The sequence below is a fragment of the Trichechus manatus genome, unplaced genomic scaffold (assembly GCF_000243295.1).
Source record: "Trichechus manatus latirostris isolate Lorelei unplaced genomic scaffold, TriManLat1.0 scaffold00164, whole genome shotgun sequence".
Classification (NCBI taxonomy): Eukaryota; Metazoa; Chordata; class Mammalia; order Sirenia; family Trichechidae; genus Trichechus; species Trichechus manatus.
The window spans coordinates 3,450,838-3,476,587 of NW_004444100.1; the positions used below are offsets into that span (position 1 = coordinate 3,450,838).

The 25,750-nt window shown below is 33.1% G+C and overlaps 1 protein-coding gene across 9 annotated transcripts in view; it reads left to right on the forward strand.

Annotated features, from left to right (window-relative positions):
• CNOT2 (CCR4-NOT transcription complex subunit 2) overlaps positions 1-25,750 on the forward strand; it is a 194,376-nt gene that overhangs the window by 160,240 nt on the left and 8,386 nt on the right. For 7 of the 9 annotated variants that reach the window (XM_004386440.1, XM_023740827.1, XM_023740822.1 and 4 more), the window contains 11 exons: positions 4,822-4,969; positions 5,691-5,873; positions 8,157-8,236; positions 10,825-10,950; positions 12,796-12,920; positions 13,924-14,044; positions 14,136-14,292; positions 17,141-17,202; positions 17,291-17,340; positions 19,388-19,488; positions 21,200-21,344. In XM_004386440.1, coding sequence (XP_004386497.1) covers positions 4,822-4,969; positions 5,691-5,873; positions 8,157-8,236; positions 10,825-10,950; positions 12,796-12,920; positions 13,924-14,044; positions 14,136-14,292; positions 17,141-17,202; positions 17,291-17,340; positions 19,388-19,488; positions 21,200-21,344 — 1,298 coding nt within the window. Of the gene's footprint in view, positions 1-1,475; positions 1,508-4,821; positions 4,970-5,690; positions 5,874-8,156; positions 8,237-10,824; positions 10,951-12,795; positions 12,921-13,923; positions 14,045-14,135; positions 14,293-17,140; positions 17,203-17,290; positions 17,341-19,387; positions 19,489-21,199; positions 21,345-22,189; positions 25,162-25,750 lie in introns of those variants that run through there. The other 2 variants (XM_023740823.1, XM_023740829.1) reach the window with 2 other exon arrangements.

Here is a 25,750-nt window from a genome sequence, read left to right on the forward strand (position 1 = left end):
TTTTTTTTTTTTTTTTTTAACAGTCTTTTGTATCTCTGTAGAGCAAGAGGAGGGAAAATATTCTAGGTGGGAATAATGATAATAAGTAAAGGTACCGGGGCAGACTTAGGGGTTGAAATGGGGAAAGAAGATTGTAAGACATACAGGTAGTGCGTAACAGGATTTCTGCTGGAGTGGATAAAATGTTGAGATTACAGATATCTTTTGGGCCCTGACAGAGAATTTTAAGACTAAACTGTGTTTGGTTTTTGATACTATAGAACAGTGGTTCTCAACCCTGATTGAACCTGTAGAAACACCTACAAGGCTTTTAAAATTTGACTGCACACCAATTGCCCAGACCCAGACTAACTAAATCCAAATTTCTGGGGATGGGACCTAAACATGAAGTTCCCCAGATGGTGTAAAAATTACAACTGTAAGAAATGGAAAGTGATTGGTTAAAAAAGGGCATTGAAATAGGAGACAAGAAATTGGATCATTATCTTTATTCTTCATTACCTCTGACCTTGAGCAAGTCATTTAATATCTAGCTTTAGTTCTTCATCTGTAACTTTGTTGGGATGATCTGGAGTCTTTCTATAATCTTTTGATTTTAGTGAAGTAAACTGCATGATAAAATAATTTCTCAGGGAAGGTTAATCAGCTAAGTGTAGGACAGATTTAAAGAGATGTAGAGTAAAGCACCGTTTAGGACTGTTGTCCGTCATTAGCGTGGAGAGGACAGTTAGTTAGTTCCTAGAGGGATCTAGTTGCTTTAGGAATGGAAAAGCAAACACTTGTAGCCCTCTTGCATCAATTACAGATTTTTTTTTTCTTCTCCTTAATAAAGATTCCAAGGAATTTCATTTAAATATGAGTATTCAGGGATTTGGTTGCTATGATTGAATTTATTTCTTATAACTTGGATTATTAATATTGTTTATCTCTAACAAAAAGTTGAATAAAGAATGGCACATCTTGCCATAAGTATTTAAAGATATGCTGTTAATCAGTTTGTATAGTGAAAATAATTCATGGAATCGTTTCTTAGATCATATTCTTTTGGATTTCTGAAAAATTATCAATAGAGAATCTAATTCATTCTTTGAGTGTTTACCACCCTGCCAAATAAGAGATACGAATCTATTTAGAATATATTCAGATATTCTTCCTAATACTGTATTTTTCTCTATTATCACTTTGTCAAATTGAAAGAAAAATTTGATTTAAAATTATAATCTCTTAAAGTGTATGTGTCGTTTTTGTTTTTCCTTTCATTCCTTTACTCCTTTTCTGTGTAAAGAGGATAAATACCCTCTCTATAGGATTGCTGTAAGGAGGAACTTAGATGAAGCAGTGTAATTCTACTTCTCTCCCAGTCAAGTCACCTAGCCATACACAAGCTCATGTGTACATATTAACATTCTTTTACTACGTTTTAGTCCTTTGATGCCAGAAATCTCTGTGACCTTTTTTTTTTCCTTTTTTTTCAGCTTGCACGTCTTCTTGACACAATATTTTGGAAGTAATTTTCTGATTGTTTCTATTTATACTAGTAAAAGATTAAATTTTCCCTCCCCTTTTCCCACCCACTTGTGGTAGCATGACTCAAGGAACTCAAATTTTATGAATTGGTATATTTTATTTTCTAAAAATAAATCCTTGTGTGTTCTTGGCTTAGTGCTATTCTGTTTTTAAAAAATTCAAGTTTTAAAATTAAATTGAAAATAGATTAGAAGTATTCAAGGGTTGATGATCCAGTTTAAAATAATATACTCCTTTTTGATCTTCTCACAGCTAGTTCAACACACCTTTTGGATTTTATTAGCTCTTTTTTTTTTCTTTTTAAAATCAAGAAGTTGAATGAATTTTGAAGGTTAAAATAAAAGTAAACAATAATCTTCAATTTTCTTTATTCCACACTGTCTTCTTTAGCCTTAGCACTATGAATTAACTCAAGCTGCCAGTCCCTAACTGAGTAAATACAAATAGTCTTATCCATTTTTATTTCCTTTTCAAAAGTTTTTTTGCTAATGTTCAGATTATCTCCAGTCTCTAAAATATTTGTGAAATTGTTCATTTTCATGATACAACATAGAATAATATGTATGGAGGATTGAAGTGGACAAATCTTGATGAGTCTTTTGTAGGGCTTGTAGATTATTAGAAAAGTGCCAAAGGGTACTCGATTTTTGGAAAGTATGTGTTTGTTTATAGTGATGAAGGTATAGAGAGGGTAAAAATGGAAAGGAAAAAGTAAAACTAGAGGAAAGAAAACTGACAGGTATGGAGAAGAAAGAGAGAAAGAAAATGGAGGGAGGGAAGAGAACAAGAATTGACAATTTAGAAAAGTTTTGAAGAGAAGGAAAGTATGCAAAAGAGAAAAAGCTGAAGAAAATAGATAAGACATGTTGCAATTTGTTGGGCACTTAAAGGATGCTATTTGAGTGTTTTATTGGGCTCCCATAATGCTGTCTTTAAGAACACTAGGAGTTAAGAGATCTAAATTCTAGTCCTGGTTCCTGGAGAAGTCAGTTAGCTTATCTGAGGCATCTGTAAATTGTGAACATTGGACTAAGTGATCTTTAAGATCCATTCTGGCTCTAAAATTGTGTTATTTTTCTTGGTGGTCAGTGACTGTGAGAAACACATTCCTGTGGGAAATTTGCAGCTATAGCTAACTTTAGGACAGCATCTTTGGGGAGTAGGGTATAAGCTCTATGAGGATAGAAGCCTTTTTGTCTTGCTCGTAGTAATTAGCACATAGTAGGCACTCAATAAATGTTTGAGCGAGTGAAGTGAAAGGTATCACATTGGTGGTATCTTATGGAAGCAACTCAAGGGCCTAGGGGAAAACCAACATGCTTGAACTAAGGAAAGACTTATTTCTTCTGAAGAAATCTTACATAGGCTGATTTCAGTCTCTTGTTCTTCCTTATTTAATCCCAGATTCAGAACGTGGCTGTAGGTAATGGCATTCTTGTGGTCACAAAATGTGTAGTGACTAGACATACAGTGACTGAACTAATGTTTAATCTAGGCCACTCCCTTCAAATGACTTAAAGAAATGCAGAAGCAAGCTTGGGTCTTCAATGAACATGAGTGAAAAGAATGCTCATAGAATGTAGTAGCTGTATTGACTTGTATTCATTGCCTTCACTCAGTTGAGAAGAAAGGTTAGGTTACAAACTGAGTTCTAAAGTCGCCAAATTCCAGGTACAGTGAAACCTATGAGAGCCAGAGCTCAACAGGACTGCCTTGTTTTTCTGGGTCTCGCGAATTTTCTGCCTTTGACAGGGTATAGTCTTATGACTTTTCTGTCACTCTCTATTAGTGGAAAGTATGAGTTTTTCTTCTGACAAGTTTCCACCTCGTACAGGTTCCAGCTTTTGCAGGTTTTATTGTACCTGTCAGTGAAATCTTTGTGATCCCCTGATATCCCTATGTTAGAAAGTGGTAGGTACATTTTTATACCAAGACATTTATGGCATATATAGTGCAGCATTTATTTGGAGGTCAGGGTTTCAAAATTTTCAGGTCTTTTGACTTCTTGGACCTAAAATTAGGCTGAAAAGAAAAAAAGTCACTGTGACTTCTAACACCAAAGTCATCTCAAGTCCCTAAGCGTGCAAATGATTAAGTGCTCCACTTCTCCGTAAAGGTTGGCAGTTCAAGTCCACCCAGAGGCACTTTGGAAAAAAGGTTTGGTGATCTACTTCTGAAAAATCAGCCATTGAAAACCCTATGGAGCACAGTTCTACTCTGACACACGTGGAGTCGCCATGAGTTGCAATTAGTTTTTAAGTCATCTACTTACTCATTTAGTGCTCACTCTATTTTATCACTTTTGCTTAACCTCCATTTCAGAATAAACTAGGTTGACTGATGTGTTATTCCACAGCATATTAGAGAAGGAAAGCATTAAAAGGTGTGGGTCAGGAAAATGAGGAAAGGGGCAGGCATTCATAGGCAGATATGATGGCAGCAGAAATGACAGCTGAACATCCTTAATTGAAGGATAAAAACAAACATCTAGAAAATTAGATATCCATAATAATTTTCTGGGTTATTGAGACAATAATAATTTATCTTTCATATCATCTGAACAAAAGGCAAGAAATATTGTAACACATTTTTTAAATAAGTTTATCCAGCTTGGTTAATATTTTTTGTTTTGTGTCTGAGTGGTAAATCTTAGTAGTCTTTAAAAATATATCTTTTGAAACATGTCCATCACCCAGAAGTATTAGATTAATATAGAATCGTTATACATTAATTTTTTTAAATGTTTTATCTCTTATAGATATATCAGGTTGCGGTTTTAATAGTTGCTTACATTTTATGTTGGATTTGTAAAAATTGTAATGTTGAGGACTGTGTAAATAACAGGAAGAAGACTTCTTAAATGCATATAAAAAGGATCTTATAAAAATTAAAGCTACTTCAGCAAAGCGGAGTTAAGTCTTTCTTTGTACATCGGTTGTAAATTAAAATCACACGAGATTGCAAAATTTCTTAACGGCCTATTTGTACATAATGTTTTTATTACAACATAAGTTATCTAATTTGTTACAGTCATTGACAGACATACTTTATTGTAAAATAAAAATGAAAAAATAGAAACATGAAAGAAATATTCATAATATTAAATTTCAGACTAGAACATATTTTTGTTGTAAATCAGAGTCCATTTGAAGTGAATAGAATATATCCATTTAAGATTTGCATATTACATGTTAGGTCATTTAAAAATGTTTTACATTGCCAACTCCAGAAGATGGATGACACAATTTCATTCCTGATGGCAATGAATTTCCTTCTTCTGAATTTTTTTATTAGGTGCACTAGGCCTTCCAATGAGGGGGATGAGCAACAATACCCCTCAGTTAAATCGCAGCTTATCACAAGGCACTCAGTTACCGAGCCACGTCACGCCAACAACAGGGGTACCAACAATGTCACTTCACACGCCTCCATCTCCAAGCAGGTATTTATTGATGGACCAGAATATTTCTCAAAATGTATCTTTGTAGAGTAAGCAAGCTTTAGACTTCTAATAAGATAATTATTTGATTTTCTGGTTCAGTGCCTTTCACTGAGGAAGAGAAAGTTGATGCCCTGTGCTTATTTTATTTCATTGCAAATTGATAAGCATAGTGCAAGATGTATTTATCCTGTAGCTAGCACAGTGGTTGTCAACTTGGGTGGGCGTCAGGGGTTAAGCACCCCCTGGGGAGCTTTTCAAAAGCCAACTCTCTTCCTCAAAGCAGGATGTGCAATTTAAAATTGTTCCCCAGAGAATTTTAATTACTACTCCTTTGTCACATGTCCGTTGCTCTAGTGAGAATAAAACAGAACAGATGACGCAGATATGCATAATAGTATGAAGAAGATAGAATGATGTATTTGGACTGTCAGTTTTGTAAATATATATGTGAAATATATTTGTATTTTATGTCAGAGTCAAACCAGTAGCTGTCATCTTAGATACCACCTTATATTAGTTCCACTGTAATTTGCCTTTTTGTGTGTTTACTTTGATTTTTCTTTTCAAAGAGCTACAATGATCAGACAAAAGAATTAACTTAAGAATTAGTAATGTAATTTGAAAATAATTTGAGAGTCTAGGGTTGGACCAATTGATTTTATAGAAAATTTTAATGAGTAATTGTAGAGAGCTTATTTAGTGTAATGGACTTCTTTTTCAGGGGTATTTTGCCTATGAATCCTAGGAATATGATGAACCACTCCCAGGTTGGTCAGGGCATTGGAATTCCTAGCAGGACAAATAGCATGAGCAGTTCAGGGTTAGGTAGCCCCAGCAGAAGCTCGCCAAGCATAATATGTATGCCAAAGCAGCAGCCTTCTCGACAGCCTTTTACTGTGAACAGGTAAGATGTTTATTGATACTGTGTATAATTGTTTTTCTGGGTGTCCTCAGATTTGCCTTTTCTTTATCCACCCCTCTGTTCTTGAGTCTTGGCTTCTGTCTCATAAGTGTGCTTCATCATATATTTATGATCAAAGGTTCTCTTTCTGTTACACATCACCACTTTAATCTCCCCAAACTGAAGATAGATTCTTTTGAAAATCAGTTTGATTTTAGAAAGTGCATTAAACATGATTATTGTTGGTTAGAAAAGGATTGTTCTTGGGTTGTCACCAGGCAAATTTTTGTTGGTAGGTACCTCCTCAATTAATTGAGGTTGCCCACCTGTATAATGAGAGTTTCAGGCTTATGAGTAGGACTGGAGACATGTTTGACTATTACTACCTTGCTTCAGTTTTGCTTTGGTTAAATACTTACTCAACTGAGATTGACCACAGTTTTTTTTTAAGACTATACACTGTTTGAAAATAGTGTCATGTCTGGAATTCAAAACAAAAAGATAGGCTGTTGTGCTTTTTTTCTTTTTGCACTGTCAATTGCATATGCTATGCAAATAATAATATGAAACTATCCATTTTATGATTTTCAAGCTGGTTGGGTAATTTATATGGGAGTTACGTCTACAACATAAGGCTCTCTTTGAAAAAATGGCATTTAAGCTTGATTGACTTTATTTTTTTTTTCTTTTAATGGGGAACTGTAGGGAAATTAAAGGACCTTAATCTAGTTTTTATCATCATACCCATTTGATTTCATTTTCTTTTATATATAGTATTTGTAAAAACCTGAGTTAAAATAGGTTATTAGCACATTTTCTATTTAGTCTCCAGTTCTTACTTTTATTTAGACTTACTATCGTTTCTTCTATAATTTTACTACCCTTCTAATTTTCTTTAAAAAAAAAACCTGTTATTTGTAAAGGTTATCAAAATTCTCATCTTCTTCATAGCTTCGTAACCATATAATACTTCTTAGGCTTTGTCACATCTTTCTGCATTCTTGTAGTATTGTTCATTGAATGTATAATTAAATTTTTGCCTTTCCATATTTTTTCACATTTAGTTTTTTAAAAAATACATTGCTTGTAAAAAGTTGTTGCAATGTGGGTCTCTAAAATACTGCTTATTTCTACTATTAATATGTGGTTTTTATTAAAAACATTTTCATCTCTAAGCACTTACTCAATGTTTGCAGGTACCTGTATCATCAGTGACTCTAACGTGCTACTAAACAAAAATTTCCATTGGCTTTCTTACTCTTCTGTAGATGTTGTTTTACCATCTGCAAATTTTATTAAAATATTGATTGTCCTTAGTTTTACAGACTTAGGCAAAAAACAAAAGACTAAAAAACCATTACCTTCAAACAGTTTAACCGTACTCCTAGCACTGACATGCTATTAACTTTTTTATGTTTGATATTAAGTATGCAAAGTTTCAGTATACAATTTATTCTTTTTTATTGACAGTCTTAATCACTTCTGACCTTTCTTTAATTAAGTTCTTTTGTTTTTTTCTTTCTATGCTCAGGCTCATGCAAAAAAAGGGAGCATTTGTAACTATTTACCAAGTATCAGTTGTGCATTAATTCAGAATTGGGGGCACTAAGGGCAGGGTTTTTTTGTTTGTTTTTTACCTTTTAAGTAGCTGAAAGGTAAACTATATTTAGGTAAGAACGATATATTTTAAAACACTGAATTCATTTAAACAAAAGCACTGTTTAATTCACTTCAACTAAACATTTGTTGAGTGCCTATTTTATCCTCCTGAGCTAAGACCAGAGGATGCAAAATTGAATATGACATTGACTCTGTCCGTGAGGAGTTTATAGTCTACTTGGGAAAGACAGACAGTGTATGAGAGAATAGCTGTTAGGAAAAGTAACCATAGCAGTCTTCACCATTAGGGAAATATTCGGGAAGAATAGCCTTTCACTAGCCTGCATAGTTTTGAGGTTAATTCTTCCAGGATAACCAGTAATGGCTCCCCGAGTGCACGTAATGGTGGTAATATTTAATCTCTGTTTTCATCAAGGTTCATATGTAAATTGTTTGTTTTTTGTTTTTTAATTAATCTGTTGAAGACATTTGGTTCCCTGTTCATAGAAGGACTTTAGGGAAATTTTTTAAGATAAAAACTAGGATTAAACTCAGGCAAATAAAATTAGTATTGGTTTTTAACCATATTGTTTTGTATGAGGAGATCAAAAGTATACACTTTTGTTTTTCTTCATCTGAAAGTTAGTGTTCTTACCGTATATCTAAAATTATTTTCTATGTACCCAGTATGTCTGGATTTGGAATGAACAGGAATCAGGCATTTGGAATGAATAACTCCTTATCAAGTAACATTTTTAATGGAACAGGTAAGCTTACTCTGGAGCTAGTACCCTATAAAAAACATATGGTAGAGTTTTGAAATATAAAGCAATTCAACATACTGGTCCTCATATGTAGAAATTTTTATTGTGTTAAATGGTAGGATTTAATTTAGTGAAACATTGATAGGAATAGGATTTAATTTAGTGAACACGAGATATTTCTATTGAGATATAATTTTTTCATTTGGCATGGTAACAGCATAGTGATTCGTGTTACAATATCAGGATTATTTCCTTAACACCTGAATGGGAGCCTAAACATTAACATATGTATATTTATACCTCAGGACCCTTTTTTTTTTTTTTTTGGCTTCAAGAGCTTTTCCTATCCTCAGCCTTTTTACTGTAATAAAGAACCACAGTTTAGGCTAGGTGGTTGGTATGACATTTTGGTTATAAAGACCCAGATTGAGGAAAACCTTTAAAATTATATGGAGCGCTGAATACTTTTTTCTTAGTAATTTTGATGATAATAATTTTGGCATTTAACTTTGTAGGAATTTTTAATCCATTTTTATGTACACTTTAAAATTTAGTTATATGGAAAACCAGTTCTGATTCTGAAAGTATTCATGCAGTCTGTTTATTTGTTTTATTAACTGCTTTAGACAGAAGAGAACAGGAAGCTTTGTTGCTATTCTGTTTGTTTTCATCCCCTCTACCCTGCCTCCAGACCCATTCCTGAGGAGGAAATAAAGGATGTTGTTATGATCATAGGAGCAAAAATGGATAGAATCGTTGAGAGAGAAATATATTTAAAGGAAATGGAATGTGAAAGAATGATCAGTGAAATGGAGCATATTCAGAAGCACGAGAGAAGATTTAGTGAGGAAAACGTTATTTGTGGCTCTAGGCTTTTAATTTTTAAATGTTGGTGTACATTTAGCACCATAGATTAATAAAAATGAGATTAAAAACTTTGAAAAAATTCCAAATTTTAGGATTTTTAAATTATAGTTTTGTGTTCAAGATGTTAAAATTACACGAAGTTCTGTATTTCATTGTTTCTAATATGTACATTTTTTTCATACCTTAATGTCTCTGAAATCAGGTTGCATATCATAGTTTAATTGGCACTTTTTTTTCCTAAATGGGACATAAATTAACAGTGTGTCTGACACTGTCATTTTACATTCTGAATTATGGTTTTATACAGTGCTGTAAAATTTTAGAATTAATTTTAAAATTCATTTTAACTAAATATGTCTTACTAGGGAAATTGTTTGCAAATCTTTCTCTAAAAAATTTAGGGGTTCATTAACTGTTTTTCAGATTAAAATATAGTCTCAGATAATATATGGCAATTTAAAATTCCATCCTGGAGGAGCCACAGATGTATATTAAAAGTTAAGATATATATTCAAAGTTTATAATTCTGTAATCAAATAATTCGAGAGATTACTTTGTAAATTGAAATGCTATATATAAATTATTTTCTATTGTTATATCTTTTAAAAATTCAAAACCTGTAAACCTCAATTTTTTTAAACAGTGGGTATGAATGATTTTATCTTTTACCCTCCGTAATTTTATATTGTCACCTGTTTTGGACTGTTACTATAGTCTGTGGTTTTTCTGTCAGTAATCTTATTGGTAGTCTTGAGATGATAAGTGCTTTCTGAGATTCTTCCAATTATGAAATTTGAAGAAAAATAAAAACTAACTGGAAAAGGGCAAAATAAATTGAAAATGGTTATAAAACGCAAGATGAAACAAAAGATTAAAGAAAAGCCGTAGTACAAGCTGAAACTGACTGAGATAGAAAATTAAGTGCTTTAAAAATTAAAAATACAAGGTTGTAAGAATAAGAAAATAAAAATTGAGAAGAATCAAGGTGATTAAAACAGGTAAACTAGAGAAGATAGGTTAAATTTTAATTTATAAAAAGAAGTAAGCTCTTTTTTATTTAAAACAGACAAAATTCATTCATTCAGTATATATTTATTGAGCGCCTACTGTGTAATAGGTAATATATATTTCTGGGCTTTGCATCATCTTCCCATATTTCTCACCTATTCACCAGCACATGGGATCCATATGCCATTCCTGCTTTTACCTCTACCCTCAAAACACGTAAACGTATACACATACACACACGTTTTGTCTATAGGACCAGTAGGTTGCATGGCCACTGCCTGTGCCTCAGGTCCCTTTCTGCCCATTTGCACATGGCACTGTCCTTGTCATTCTTGTGTGTAACTGAAGCTTGAAGCATTCCAGATATAACCTCCACCTGGATACAATGAAAAGAGCAGTTAAATCACAGTAATCTTGTTAGCTAACAAGCTAGAATTTTAGATTACCATTGTGTACCACCTTACCCCTCATTCTCTAAAGTCTCTAGGATTTTGGATTTTTATTACACTGGCTGCATATTGCTTTGCTCATGTGAAATGTTTCCACATAAAATCAGTCCACAAGTATTTATTGAGCACGTACTGTATACCTAGTCCAATGTTGTGCATTATTTAGGAAGAAGGCACTATCATTTCAAATTATTTTATGGTTGGTCTTTATAATCTCTTCTAAAATGTTTGTTAAATCAATAACTAGTGTTCTTTCTTATTGTATAGATGGAAGTGAAAATGTGACAGGATTGGACCTTTCAGATTTTCCAGCATTAGCAGACCGAAACAGAAGGGAAGGAAGTGGTAACCCAACTCCATTAATAAATCCCTTGGCTGGAAGAGCTCCTTATGGTAATTACACTTTTAAATGTACAATAGAAACTTCCCAATGAACACACACATTCATATATATATCTATGTGTTTGTGCATATGCATATGTATGTACACATTTAGATGTATGTGTTTTCGATTAAGGTTAGTATAATTTTGACAGAGTTGATTTGTGCAAAGTGCTTTTTTCTCCCAGAATACCATAAAAACTAGGTTAAATGGGGGAAACTTAGTTTTTACAGAAATCGAAAAGGAAGTCCTCATTGGTATTCAAAAGTTATTTTCTTTTGGCATCTCTGCCCTAATACAAGACCTTAAGAGATTATTTTGTAGCCTGCCTTTTCGCCTCTTAATTCATCTCATATTTTCCAAAAGAACACATCCTTAGTGATTCATATTACTGACCACACATTGAAGATGTTTCTCTAAGCCAGAGTTCCTCAACCCTGTACTACTGCTATTTTGGATCGGATAATTCTTTGTTATGGGAGTGCTGTACTGTGCATGGTAGAATGTTTAGCGCCATTCCTGGTCTCTGCCCCCTAGATGCCAGTAGCACTGCCAACCACAGATGTCTGCAGACACTGGCAAAGGTCCCCTGGGGGAAAAAATTACTACTATCTCTTAGCTCCTCACCCCTGCTCGTGGGTCATATACAGCTTATGTAGACACTTGGTCACCATTAATGTCCTCCATCACCCTTGTTCACTGTCTTTAATAGATAAGAAATTTGGGTAGTAAGAGCTAGATGAAAAGAAAGTGGGAGAGAGGAACCTATGCAATAACAATTCAGATAGGAAAACAGTGTAACAGCCATGTAAACATACTCTTTTTCTTTTTATCCTTTGCATCTAGTTGTTTCTTTCAGGAAAATCTGATAGAGACCAGAATGAACTTAGAGGGATAGGGTTGTTATGAGTCAGAATCAACTCAGTGGCAGTGTGTTTGGTTTGGTTTCATTAATTATTCCAAGATAGAATTAAAAAAATTTTTTTTTTCATTTTTAACCAAGAAAGATTTTTATGCCTTTCAGAATATGAATGCAAATAACAAACAATATGTGAAGAAGGAAAATTTTTATTGTTCATATTCTAAGGTTTCCAGTCAGTCCTCTAAAAATGACAAAAATGATCTGCCCCGGAAGTTGCGTGCCTGGCTACTTGATTCATCGTTCAGACTCTGATGTTTTTAACCTTTCCTCATAGGTCCGTTTTTTCATCCCTTTAGTCATTCCCGTTGCTCTCCTTGGACCATCTCTAGTTTCTCTATATCGGTCTTGAGTTCTGAAAACTCAAACTGGATTTGTTCTCCAGTAAGGGCCTGACTAATGCCAAGTATAGTGAGAGAATTACTTCCCATTTCTTGGCATGTTTTACATCTATAACATGGAGTCCAGAAAATCTGAAATAATATGGTGTTGTTTTATAAATGATTATAATTTGCTTATTTCTGTAAGTCACTTTCAAGTAGAATACTGACATGTTCTTTTTAAATTTATTGTGTTCGTTTGTATTTGGTGGTTACTGGTGTTTATAATACCTAGTCAAGTATTTACATAATGCAAGCCTTTAAGCCAAATTTTTTAATAATTGCCAGTATCAAATCATTAAGCATATATATATATGACATTAGAATTACAGGATTACCACTTATTTCCCTTGTATTATTCTGCATGTTGAATTATTAATCAGTATATAAAAATTTAGTTCATCATCATCCTGAAAACTAGTTTTTTGAAGTGCATTTTTATAGCATTAAAAAAATAATTTTTATGTATCATCATAAGGAAAGTTAAGTTTTTATAAGCCGTAGCAAAAATATCATACATATCAATTGCAATTCTTTGGGTTGTTTTCATTACATAGTTGGAATGGTAACAAAGCCAGCAAATGAGCAATCCCAGGATTTCTCAATACACAACGAAGATTTTCCAGCATTACCTGGTTCCAGCTATAAAGATCCAACGTCAAGTAATGATGACAGTAAATCTGTAAGTAAATGACAGTTGTATATGTGAGTGGTGTAGATTTTTCTCCTCAGATTTCATTAACAGTTTTGTAGACAATTAAAAGAGTTACTAAATACTATTACAAAACTGCTTATCCTTGAAAATCTGTAATAATCTAACTTCTGAAGAATGTGGAAAACCTTTATAACTTAGAAGATAGCCTGTTTTTTTCCTATTTCATATAGGTTTGCAAATTTCTGTTGAACTTCTCAGAGTTAATTTAGACTTTTATTGTAGTCCCTGTCAGCTGGATCCCATGAAGTTTGATATTAATAGCCTTCTAAGGAGCTGTATTTTTCTTGAGTAAGTTTTCTCCTTGAAGAATCTTTATACACATTTTTATTCCTGTGTTGATTCAGCCAACTCAGCTTCCTCTTTCTGACTTAACAAATTTGTTTATTTCTTCCACATTTCACTGAAAATAGCAAAAAACATTTTTTTGATGGGAGTTTGTATATTATTAAAATGATTGATAAAGAAGATTGTTGGGTAAGAATTAAGTAGAAATTAAGAAAGTTCATATATTCTAACTGGTCTTGGAGGTTGTTATGATGACATTTTAGGTTTCACTTCTAAATGAAAGTATTGAAGAGTTTAATTTCAAATATATTCCAAAGTATATATATGTATACACACACACATAAATACACATAAATAGCATATATTTAAACTTTATGTCTATATACATTATATGTGTGTGTGTATGTGTGTATTTCTTTCCTATGACTGAAAATCTGAGATAAATAAGAATATTTTTCATAGACTTCTTGTCCTTTAAGTACTCAAATGTGGATGATACAGGATTTATTTGTATACCATGAAACTATTGTGGAAACAAACAAAAAAAATCTTGTAGAGCTTGAAAAACAGGTAATAATTTACTACCAATTTAAATGGAATAAACAATGAATAGCAACGTATTAATATATAAACTCGAATTTTTACACTTAAATTTTAATGTGACTTTTTTTTTTTTTTTAATTAGAGTTTGAATACATCTGGCAAGACAACTTCAAGTACAGATGGACCCAAATTCCCTGGAGATAAAAGTTCAACAACACAAAATAATAACCAGCAGAAAAAAGGGATCCAGGTGTTACCTGATGGTGGGACTCTAAAAATATGTCAAAGATATTATAAAATGCATTTTCTTTACTTTTCTGCAAAGATAAAAATGACTATGTTCTTCTTACACAGGCCGGGTTACTAACATTCCTCAAGGGATGGTGACGGACCAATTTGGAATGATTGGCCTCTTAACATTTATCAGGGCAGCAGAGACAGACCCAGGAATGGTACACCTTGCATTAGGAAGTGACTTAACAACATTAGGCCTCAATCTGAACTCTCCTGAGTAAGTTTTTACTTTTCTTCCCAGTTTGTATGTAATTCTTCTCTGCAGATTTCCAGTTTTTAATCTCATGTCATCAGATTATATGTATCACTGCCATTCATTGTTGCTGTCATCTGCCGACTCTTAAAGTCATCCCTTTTCGCTCCTGGATTACTCTCATACTCCAGTATTATTCCTGTCATAATTTGGCAGTTTAAATATACACGTACATGATACTTCCAAAATCCTGACTCCCAGCTTCTTGCATTTCTCTCCTCCAATAATCTTATCTTCCACTCTACCTTAGCCACTCATTTCTTTAGTCACACCTTTGACTGTGTCATTACCAGTAACTGCAATTTCTTCATATTTTTAGGTCTTGGCTTCCCATGCTCTCTCACTATCACCTTTTCCATCTGTTTCCCTCTAGTCTGTGACTCCAGTAATCCTTTGACTCCGTTGGAACCTTTAGTCCATTGACTCTTCTACCTTTTCACAGTTCTTCCAACATCCTCCTCCTTTTCCCCCCACAATGAACTCACTCCCTTTTTACTCAGTTAAATTCTGTGGTCAATCATAGTTGCCCCCCTTATATACACCCTTGACCCCTTTACGTCTCTCGCAGTTTGTTTCTCACTGTGGTACTTGCATGGCAAAAACCACAACTCTGGATAAATCGCTGCCTAGTCTGTTCCTGACCTATGCAACTGAACCTAGCTAGAGAAAAATATAAAATTTCAGTGTCTGATCGCACTTCAAATTCATGGCTAGGAACCTCCACTGGGCCCTTAATTCTGCCAGGTAATCATACTTGGTATGCCTAGTCTGTTCATTGTTTTCTCCCCCCATCCTTACTCTCAGATGATTTCTGCTTTACTAAGAAAAATCACAAGAGAATGATGGCACAGTCCTGCTACCAAATCTAACTACCTACTATCATTCACAACCACCTTATTCTTATCTTCCACTCTATTACCAGAGTTGATCCGTACCTCTTTGTTTATAGCTTTCAGAAACTCAACGTCATGGTTCTAAGAATACACTGTTAACTATATCATCGATTTTTTTGTACTTTATTGCATCATTTCTATCAGCAGTTAACAGGCTGTTCTTTTCCCATCTTAAAAAATACCTTCTCTTGACCCACCTTCTGCCAGTTACTGCCCCATTTTCTTTATTCCTCTTTGAAGCAGAACTACTCAAAAGAGTCATATCTGTATGCCCAATTTGTCTTTTCCCATTCTGTATTAAACCCATTTTAGTCAGGATTTTGCTCCCACCGCTCCACTAAAATTGCTTTCATCAAAGTAACCAATAACCTCCATATTATTAAACTCAGTGGTCACCTCTAAGAACTCATCATCCTTGACTAAAAGAAGTATTTGGCGTAGTTGAATCATTGCTTCCTCCTTGATACACGTTCTTCACTTGACTTTGAGGATACCTTTCTCAGTTTTCTTCTGATCTCAACTGGTTGCTTTTCCTTTTCTTCCTGACCTTTTATGTTAGTACTCTTCTCTATACTCACTTTGTTGATGATTTTTTCCAGTGTCATGACTTTAAATATAGTCTACATATTGAGGAATCACATATTTATATTTTCAGTGCAGACTTCTTTCTTGAACTTGAGATTTCTAGATCCAGTTGCTAACTAGTCATATGTTGCCCAGACCTGCTCTGTCTATAGCCTTCTCTATCTCAGTTAATGGTAATTCTGTCTATCCAGAAGCTTGGCATTATCCTTAACTCTTCTCTTTTTTTTATACCCTATAATCCCATCTTTTTCCAGAATATATACAGAATTTGACCACATCTTTCTTCTTTTAAATGCTACCACCCTGGTTCATATCACCATCTCTTGCCTAGATTTATGCCATTAGCCAACCACCAGGTGTCTCTGATTCTCCCTTTGTGCCCTCCCATACAGTCCGTTCTTCATACAGCAGCCAGGGCTATCCTTTTCAAATAAGTTACTCCTCTGCTTAAAACCCAGTAAGGGTTTGCAGTTTCATTCTGATTAAAAACCCAAAATCTTTATAGTGGCCTGCAGATCTTACATAATCTGTCTCTCCCCTACGCTCACCTCAACAGCTTCCCCTTTTGTTCACTCTGCTTTAATTTCATTGGCCTTCTTCCTGTTCCTCAGGACTTGTCAGTCATGACCCTATCTTAGTTGCTATAGTAGGTTTCTCTGACTAGAATGTTCTTTGCCAGATAACAAATAGGATTATCACACTCAACATTCTTCAAATCTTTTGTTCAACTCTCACCTTCTCAATGAGACCTAACCTTATCACCCTACTTAATTATGCAAACAATATCCTTTCCCATCCCTCCACTAACATGGAATTCATTTATTTGTGTATTTATTATGTTCATTGTTAATAAGCTCCAGGGTGTCAGTGATCTTGTTTTGTTCACTGATATATATCAAGCACTTAGACCGGTGCCAGGTGTATAATTGACGCTCAATAAATATTTGGTGAATTTGAACTTTTAATAATTACAGATTTTTCTCTAGGCACATAAATGAGAAGGTTCTTTTACTTAGAAGCATGGTTAATGAATGTAAACCATTTTGAGTTAAAGTAAATCAAAAGTAGAAATCTTTAAATCTTACATTTTGTATATTGTGATATACTGTCATTTATACTGTATTGCAAGAATACTGAGAAGCAGTATGTGTATGTAATTTTGTTTCTGTTTCCTGATGTTATTAAGTCGTAGTAAATACAAGAAAGGGAATTAGAAGTAAAGATATTCATTTTACGTTTGAAGTGATTGTTTTGCCTGATTTTCCTGAAATAAGATTAGAAATCTTTTTTTTCTACTTTGGACTTCAAAGTATTTTTTTTTTCCCCTTATTCAGAAATCTCTATCCCAAATTTGCATCACCCTGGGCATCTTCACCTTGTCGACCTCAAGACATAGGTAGGAGAATCTGTTTGTGTTCAAATCTTCAAAAAGATATTTATAACTGAGATTCAGTTAATAAGGCTTTTTTCATTTTATTATCCAGACTTCCATGTTCCATCTGAGTACTTAACGAACATTCACATTAGGGATAAGGTGAGTGTAGTTTATTATTCTACTCAGTCAGCATGAATATATCTATTTTTTAGGTGCTGTTTTTCAGTTCAGACAGCATAATATTTTTTAAATAATTAGTAATGGTCTCAGGGGTGTGCTTTCTTAAGTCCATTCAATTGTATATAACAATTTTATTTCTATTTTTGTTAATGATATTACTATTTTAATGACGTCCTCGGTTATACTTTAAAAATAAACAATGTTAGGACTGGTAAAATATTTCTTATAGTTAATAACAAGGTACAACCATAACCACAGTTAGTGGGGATAAACTAATTTGTCAAGTTTGATAAATTCCCTTCTGATATTCCCATTTTATGCTCTTACGAATGAGAAAGGTTATTCTTTAAGATATTACAGATACAGTATTTTTAATGGAACTCTCTCCATATATATATATATATATTTAAAAACTATTTATGATCTTCAGCTTTTGGATTTTTGTGTTTTTTTTTCTTTTCCATATTTTTGATTACCTAAAGTTCCAGTTATAAAGTAACTACTGGCACAGTGGTTAAAGAGCTATAGCTGCTAACCAGAAGGTCAGCAGTTCAAATCCACCAGCTGTTCCTTGGAAACCCTATGGGGTAATTCTACACTGTCCTATAGGGCTGCTGTGAGTCGAATCGGCTTGACGGCAGCTAGGTTGGTTTTTGAACAACAGATTTCAGCCTTAATCTGTTTTTCTAAGAAAGAAAATGGTAAATACTTTTGCTTTAGGAAAGAACTAAGAGGATTCGTTTCTTTTTGGGGAAGAAATGCATAATAATATCTAGATTTTAGCCTTTGATAGGATATAATTTAAGAAAAATTTATATTATTCATATGTTTATAAATATGTGTAATATATATGTATATAAATGACAGTGTTTTGAGCCTGTGCCATACAGATGTGTAGTTAAATGGACGTTGATGTTGTGGACCGGGGAGTAAAGGAAATATTTCTCCTGTCTTTTAATAGTTGAGTGGATGGAAGGCAAGAAGTTTGAGATGAAGTGGGCTAGTTTTTCCTATTTGTTAATTGTGTAATTTGCTTCCACCTGCATTATACAGCTGTTTTGCTCCTATTGTCTAACTGTTCCAGAACCTTTCCTCATGCCACTTTGAGAAATACCAAATGAGAAGTTGTTGAGTTGGGTTCTGTTGCCTAAATGGGGATACCATGGATAGAGAGAAAAATTACATTCAAAGAATATGTAACAACCAGATGAACATTATGATATAGAATCCAGTAAAGAGAGAAAACTATTTTTGTTTTGGGGAGTTCATGTGAGAATATGAAAGTATTGAACTCATCTACATTTAATAGTTTGGAAAGCAGTTGTATTTCTGCATCATATGTTGTAGAGACAAATGTAGAGCAGTCATCTTTCAGTCATCCATGTAAACAAAATAAAAACCATCCCTTTATGATTTGTGTGCTTACCATCTGTAATTTGCTAGAAACGTACAACCTAACGATTTGTGAATTACTGTTGGTATAGATTCAGTCAACATTCCGTATAAGTTGTCTGCGTATCTGACACTGTACAAGGTGCTTTCATCTACATTCACTCTATTTCATTACTCCGTTAGTAACTCATAGGTGCCATAGTTCACTTTTTACAGTTAAAGCTTATAGACATTAAATAAGTTGGACATAGTCATATCAGTAAGTAATGGAACTAGGACTTGAATGTAAGTCTTGGATCTCTAAGCACAATGTTCTAGTATTATTTCCACATTGGATATTAGTAAATCTTGGAGTAAGACAGACAACATATGGTCTTGCTTTGGAAGATTTATTTAGCTTTTGTTCTTATTAGTACATCAAATAGATGTACCAGAAATAGTTGTTAAATGACTTTAGTCATTTAAATGAATAAACTCCTTTTAGAATTATAACTGTTTATTTGTATAATCATGTAATAATAGTTACCTGTTACAAAAAAGAAGAGTGTCTATCTTTCCATTTTTACTTAAGTGATGGCAACATTAGGATTTTCAAATATTTTACATTTTAGAATAATCTATTTTTCTTTTCCAGCTGGCTGCAATAAAACTTGGTCGATATGGAGAAGATCTTCTCTTCTATCTTTATTACATGAATGGAGGAGACGTATTACAACTTTTAGCTGCAGTAGAGCTGTATGTTCAAAGTATCTTGTTCACTTTTCTGTTATAGAGGATCTTGATTATTCTGAAAGCATTTATTTTTTTAAATTGAAGATGGCTATAGTTTTTTTTTAAAGTGGAAATATTTCTTCATTGAGAAATTTATTTTTACATTTAATAAAATGAACATAATTTAGATTGAAATTGTATTTTACCATGGGTTCATAATCACGGTGTACAGAAAAAGAATTTCAAATTTAACCCTAAAATTTTTAAGAAGACAAAATCAACTTGACTCATGGTTTGGTTAACCTAATTTTTGTAAATACATGAAGTATAAAATCATAGTTCATGACTGTGGTTCTTACTTCTGGTCTAACAATATAAGTTAATGACAGTGAATTTCATCATTTAGTAAACATTTATTGAGTATCATTAGGCAAGGCACTGTGCATACCGTATTTTTACACAAATAACGTGCACCTTCTGTGTTTGTGTGTTGGTTGTGCTTCCCCCCCGCAGTGTTTGTAAGCATGCTATGCTAAATTTTTTTTATAGCAACATGAAGAGGATTGGCATGGGGGCGCTTATGAGGGTGCCTTGAAGGGGTAGGGTGTGGCTGGCAGACAAACACAAGTGTGCATTATTTGCATAAAAATAAATGGTATTTGTTGTGTGTTTTGAAGTTTGATAAAATAAAATCCACGTTCATTGTCAGCAGCCTATTAACCAATATAAATGGAAGTTAGTATACTGAAGTTTGTCCATTTCTTGGTATTTCTGTTTTCACCTGATGCTCTAAGGATAAAAGTTTTGTGTCACATTTCTGATATGTCCAACTGGTAACATAGTTACTGTGCTTACTGTATAGTGAATTATTACTAAAAATTTATGGCCTTATGATTGGGAGACCTTTTCTCATATTTAGTATTTTACAGTATTCTGTAAGTGACCGTGGATAAGATACTTAAAAATGTAAAACTCACGGTTGATAATGAATTATTTTTATTTTCTTAATTAAGAGAATTTGTTTTCCCCTCATTTTTTTAACAGAGGAATTATTACAAATCTTCCTGTGGTGATAGGAAGGTATTTACATGGAGATTTATTCAATCAGAGTTTGTTCTTTTGGCACGTTTACCTTCTAGGAACTATCATTTGGTTGTTAACCCCAGTTTACAAGTAGTGCACATCCTAATTGATTCTTTAGGATCAGTGAGACTAGAATAAAAAATAAAAGCAATACATTCATTAAAAATTTTCATCATGGATATTCTATTTTCAACATAGTTATAAAATTATACTAAGTAGTTATTTCAAGTAGACTTTGTATTTAGTTGCTTGCCAAATAATACAAATAGTTGGGATCTTTATTTGTTTTAATAGATATTTCAATTTCTATTGAGTGTTAAGAACAAGAAAGCAATGAAGTTCCTGGAACACAGTGTATCTTTATTTGGTCTACTTCAGTTTTTATTTTATTGCTTAGAGCTTTTAAGTTCTCATTTTGTTTGTATAAGATTTGTTCAGTTAAATAAAGATGTATATATACATTAAACACTGTATTTTCTGGGAAAATTATTTTCCTCTTCTATTTCAATAGGTCTATATTTAATAAGAATCAGGATTAAGAAGCATCCATATTCATGTATAGCATAATTCTGAGAAGAGTTTTGAGAAATGGGAAACATCTAATGTGAGCCATAGAAAATACTTAATTGCTTTCTTCTTTTAAAAATTGAAGCTTTAACCGTGATTGGAGATACCACAAAGAAGAACGAGTATGGATTACCAGGGCACCAGGCATGGAGCCAACAATGAAAACTAATACATACGAGAGGGGAACATATTACTTCTTTGACTGTCTTAACTGGAGGAAAGTAGCTAAGGTATATTTTTTCCTTTTGTAAATGTGTAAATGTATAAAACTAGACTTTTTAAAGAAAAGTCTTCCCTTTTATCTGTTCATATGTATCGATACATCCCTTCCAATAATGTACCACAGATTTGCTAAATCTTTTGTTTCCACCTCCTTGACTTGATTTTAGCTCTAGGAAGGTCTCCAGAAACAGTTCATTTCACCAATAGTTAGGAAAATGATGGAACTTAGTAAAGAGATTTTGTAATTTTGCACAAACCTTGGTAACATTTGAAATATTTTTGTGTCTACTGAATTGTAAAATAAAGATACCCTCTTGCAATCCCAGTCATGTATTCCTATAGTATTGATACCTTAAATTAAGCAAGTATAAGAGTTTCCTAAAAGCTGTATATAAAGAGATAGAAGCATTTTATTTTACACTTTACATTATATTAATTGCAAGATAAAAGTGTGAATTTTTATTTGCAAGCTATTTAAAGAAAGAAAATTGTGCAAGCATGGACCATGACTATTCCTATGACTAGTATTCTGAATATTGAGGAGAATGGGCTGTGGGAAAAAGTTGGGTTGTGTTGTTTTTGCAACTTTTCCTTATAAAAACCTATGGAAAGGTAGGATTCTTTCTGTCTCCTGTCCAGAATTTCCATTAGTGCCAGTGTATATTTCACATTTGTGTTCAGTACTTTGTGTGTGTATTTAGACTACCTACTAGAGAATCTATAACCCACATTATCTGATTTTACAACTCCAGGATTTCCCTGAATGTATTTTCTACTAGTGATTCTTGGGATTTAGTAATTTTTTTCTTTTTTAATTTCATGTTTCATGGTTTTGTTTCTCTTAATATGAAAGGCGAAGTATAATCTAGTCATTCATCATGCCTTCGGCACATTTGCATCAGGACAGTGAGAACGGAATATGATTTTGTGTCATGAAACAGTGTTTCCACAAGAAAAATTGAAGATATTTCCTTGGTACCATGTTTATCTGGACTACTGTTTGCCCTTAGATTAGGAAGATAAAAAATCAGAAGAAGAATTTGCTAGTAAGCTGCCATTTAATTGTTCCTGTAGTACAGCCACGGTAGAACTGTTTACCTATGAATGCCAATACTGAAAACTATGACCATTTGTCTCCATTTTCCGGAATTATTTTTATGTGATTTTTTTCTTTGCTAATTGAGTTTAATTGTATTTTACTAGAGCCTATTAGAATATACTGCATCTAATTAATATTTTTGTTTTTGCAGTTCCTAGTAAATTCTTTACTTTTATATCACTGTATATTCCATGATTTTCATTGTTTTGATAAACTTCCACCCATAATCATAAGAGGTTATGAGAAGTTCTATAATAAAATTGTTTATGATGCTAATACTTTAAGAATGTAGATGTATTTCTTTAATCTCATGTGAAGATCTCTAGAGTATGTCTGAATAAATGTGTGTATTAGATTTACATGTAAATTCACATTTTAAGCTATTAATATTAAAGAAAATATGAATAAGCCTATTTTGTTCATTTAAATAGTTTACCATCACATATACTTATTTTTATAAACAGGTTTTCCAGGAAACATGAACAGCTAAATGTTTTAAATAACTAAGCAGTTATTAAAAACTACAGTTAGTTTTGCTTGTTTTATTTAAACAGAAGGAAAACATATCTTGACAATTAGTTCTTTGGGTAATTTTTATAGTTGTTAGTTTGGGGGGGGGTTGGTGTTTTAATCAGCTTTACTAAATTGATAAAATGTAAAAAGTTTTCAGAAGACAATATAAAATACTTCGCAGATACTTATTACAGAAGATTTACATCCCAAGAAGATTTCATATAAAACTGGAAAAAAATAGGAAAACAGGAGCCCAACAAAAAGCACAAAAATAAGACACACCAAAAACCAAACCTGTGCTATTTATGCTTTGACCTTGTGGGCAAGTAACCTTTCTATACTTGTTTCCTTATCTGGAAATTCAAGATTATATTTACTTGTAGGTTATCATGAGGATTAAATGAGATTATACACACATGTACATATATACTGACTACAATGCTTGGCACATATTAGGTATTCAGTGTGTGGGAGTGGTTCTCGTAGTTTGTTGCTCTTGTTATTACCATTGTTATCGTAGCTTTACTATTTTTCCAGAGATGGAAAAATTGAAACTGATTGTTGTTAAGTCAGTGGTTCTCAAACTTTGGTTTCCATCAGGATTACCTTATAGGGTTAATACACAGATTGTTGGGCCTTACCTCTGTTGTTTCTGATTTAGTAAATCTGGGGATTGGGGGCCTGAGAATTTGCATTAACAAGTTTCTAGATGATGCCAGTGATGATGCTGGTCTCCCTTTGGGGGCATACTTTGAGAACCACTGGGTTAGATAATACGCCGGCAGAGAGAAAAATATCTTTGGAGGAAAAAAAATTGAAGTTTTCTCTATACTAGTTGAGTAACAGTGTGATTTTTTTTTTTTTTTTTCTGAATATCATTGTAAGTTATTTCAAGCCTATATATGTAAAAAGTAATGTATGTTTGTAGTAGGTATCTATATAATTTTAGTTAAATTTTAATTAGACATATCCTTCTTACATGAGGAAATCAATTTTCCACATCTAAGTTCTTTCATAAAAGTAAATGTTAAGAAATAACCTAAATATTAATAGGACCCTTTTACTTTCCTATAGAAGTAATTCCCCAATCAGGTAAATGTCATTTTAAAGAAAGTCATGGCCATCTATTTATTTTTCCCCAATTTTATCTGATCTGTCCCTTAGAGTTCAGCTTTTGTCTTGACCTTTATCTTTAAAAATTTTAGATATGAAGTTAGAAAATAAGACTTAAGAAATAGTATCATTAAGCTATTCCTTAAGAAATCTCCCTTGAGGTAACAATTTGCTGGCCCCTGGCACTGACACTGTATAACAAAATCAAGAGCAAGCTGAATTGTTGGTTTTTATCAGGTATTAATAAGCAGCTCACTTCTCTTTGTTATATTAAAATACAAACTCATGAACTTAAACAACATTTAAGTTGCATTATATTCAAAGAATAAATTTTTCACAATGGCTTCTGTGTTTTTGAAGATTATTCAGTGCTTTCCCAGAAATTTGATTGGGAATTAAGAAATTTTAGTTTTATTCATAGTGTATTTATTAACAGACTTCATCACCTTGTAGATCCAACACTAAAGAGGATTTTTAATGTTTAGGATTTTTAAATCATGTAATAGCCTGATATAAATTGTGATTATTTTCCATTAACTTCGCTGGTACACATTAGCACATCTTTATACTTAATTAGTAATATGTACTTTGCAAAATAATAAAAATTATTTAATAACTAAGATATTTTACTACTTTCTTAATGAGGATTTAGTATGGTGAAGAGAAAGCTAACATTTTTGAGAATTTGAAAAAACATTCCTGCAGTGTATGTTTCTGTGTCTGTATTAGTTCAGTGACGATATATTAATGCTTTTGTAATAATTTTATTTGATCATCTGAATCCAATGTATATATTTCATTTCTCACAGTAACCTGCTGAGAAGACATATCTTAATTTTATTAATAGAAAAACCAAGGCATTAAAAACTTGTTTAATGAAAGATATCAGAACTCTATTCTTTTTAATCATTAAACTATAAGAATCTTTGTCTTTTTTTTTTAAATTAAAAGTAAGTATACATATAGACCTTCTAATACATAATTATTGAATATTAGCTCACAAATTGTCATGTTCCTAAAACAAATGAAGAAACTGTGTTTATCATTACTTCATCAGTCATTAAGTACACACTGGCTAGGGGCCTGACAGGGAGTCCTGGTGGCACAGTGGTTAAGCACTTGGCTGCTAACCGAATGGTTGATGGTTCAAATTCACCCAGCCCCTCTGCAGGAGAAAAGCCTGGAAAATTGGCTTCCATAAAGATTGTTGTTGTGTGCCATCCGGTTGATTGCGACTCATAGCAACCCTATAGGACAGAGTAGAATTGCCCCACAGGGTTTCCTAGGCTGTAATCTTTACGGGAGCAGATTGCCAGGTCTTTTCTCCCATGGAGCTGCTGGTGGGTTTGAAGCACCAACCTTTTGTTTAACAGCTGACCGCTTAACCATTGTGCCACCAGAGCACCTTTCCATAAAGATGACAGCCTAGAAAACCCTGTGAGGTGGTTCTGCTCTATCACATGGGGTCACTATGAGTAGAATTGACTCCGTGGCACCTAACAACAACATGCGCCTTGCACTAGTCCAGTCAGGAGGCATGGTATACAAAATGACAAACGTCCCCACACAGTATAGAAGGGGGTGAGTGTTATGTGTGCATTCATATAACATAAACAGGTAATAGAGATGTAATCAGTAATCAAAGTTAGGAAACAAAGAAATACCAGCGTGTTGTATTTTAAGAAGAAT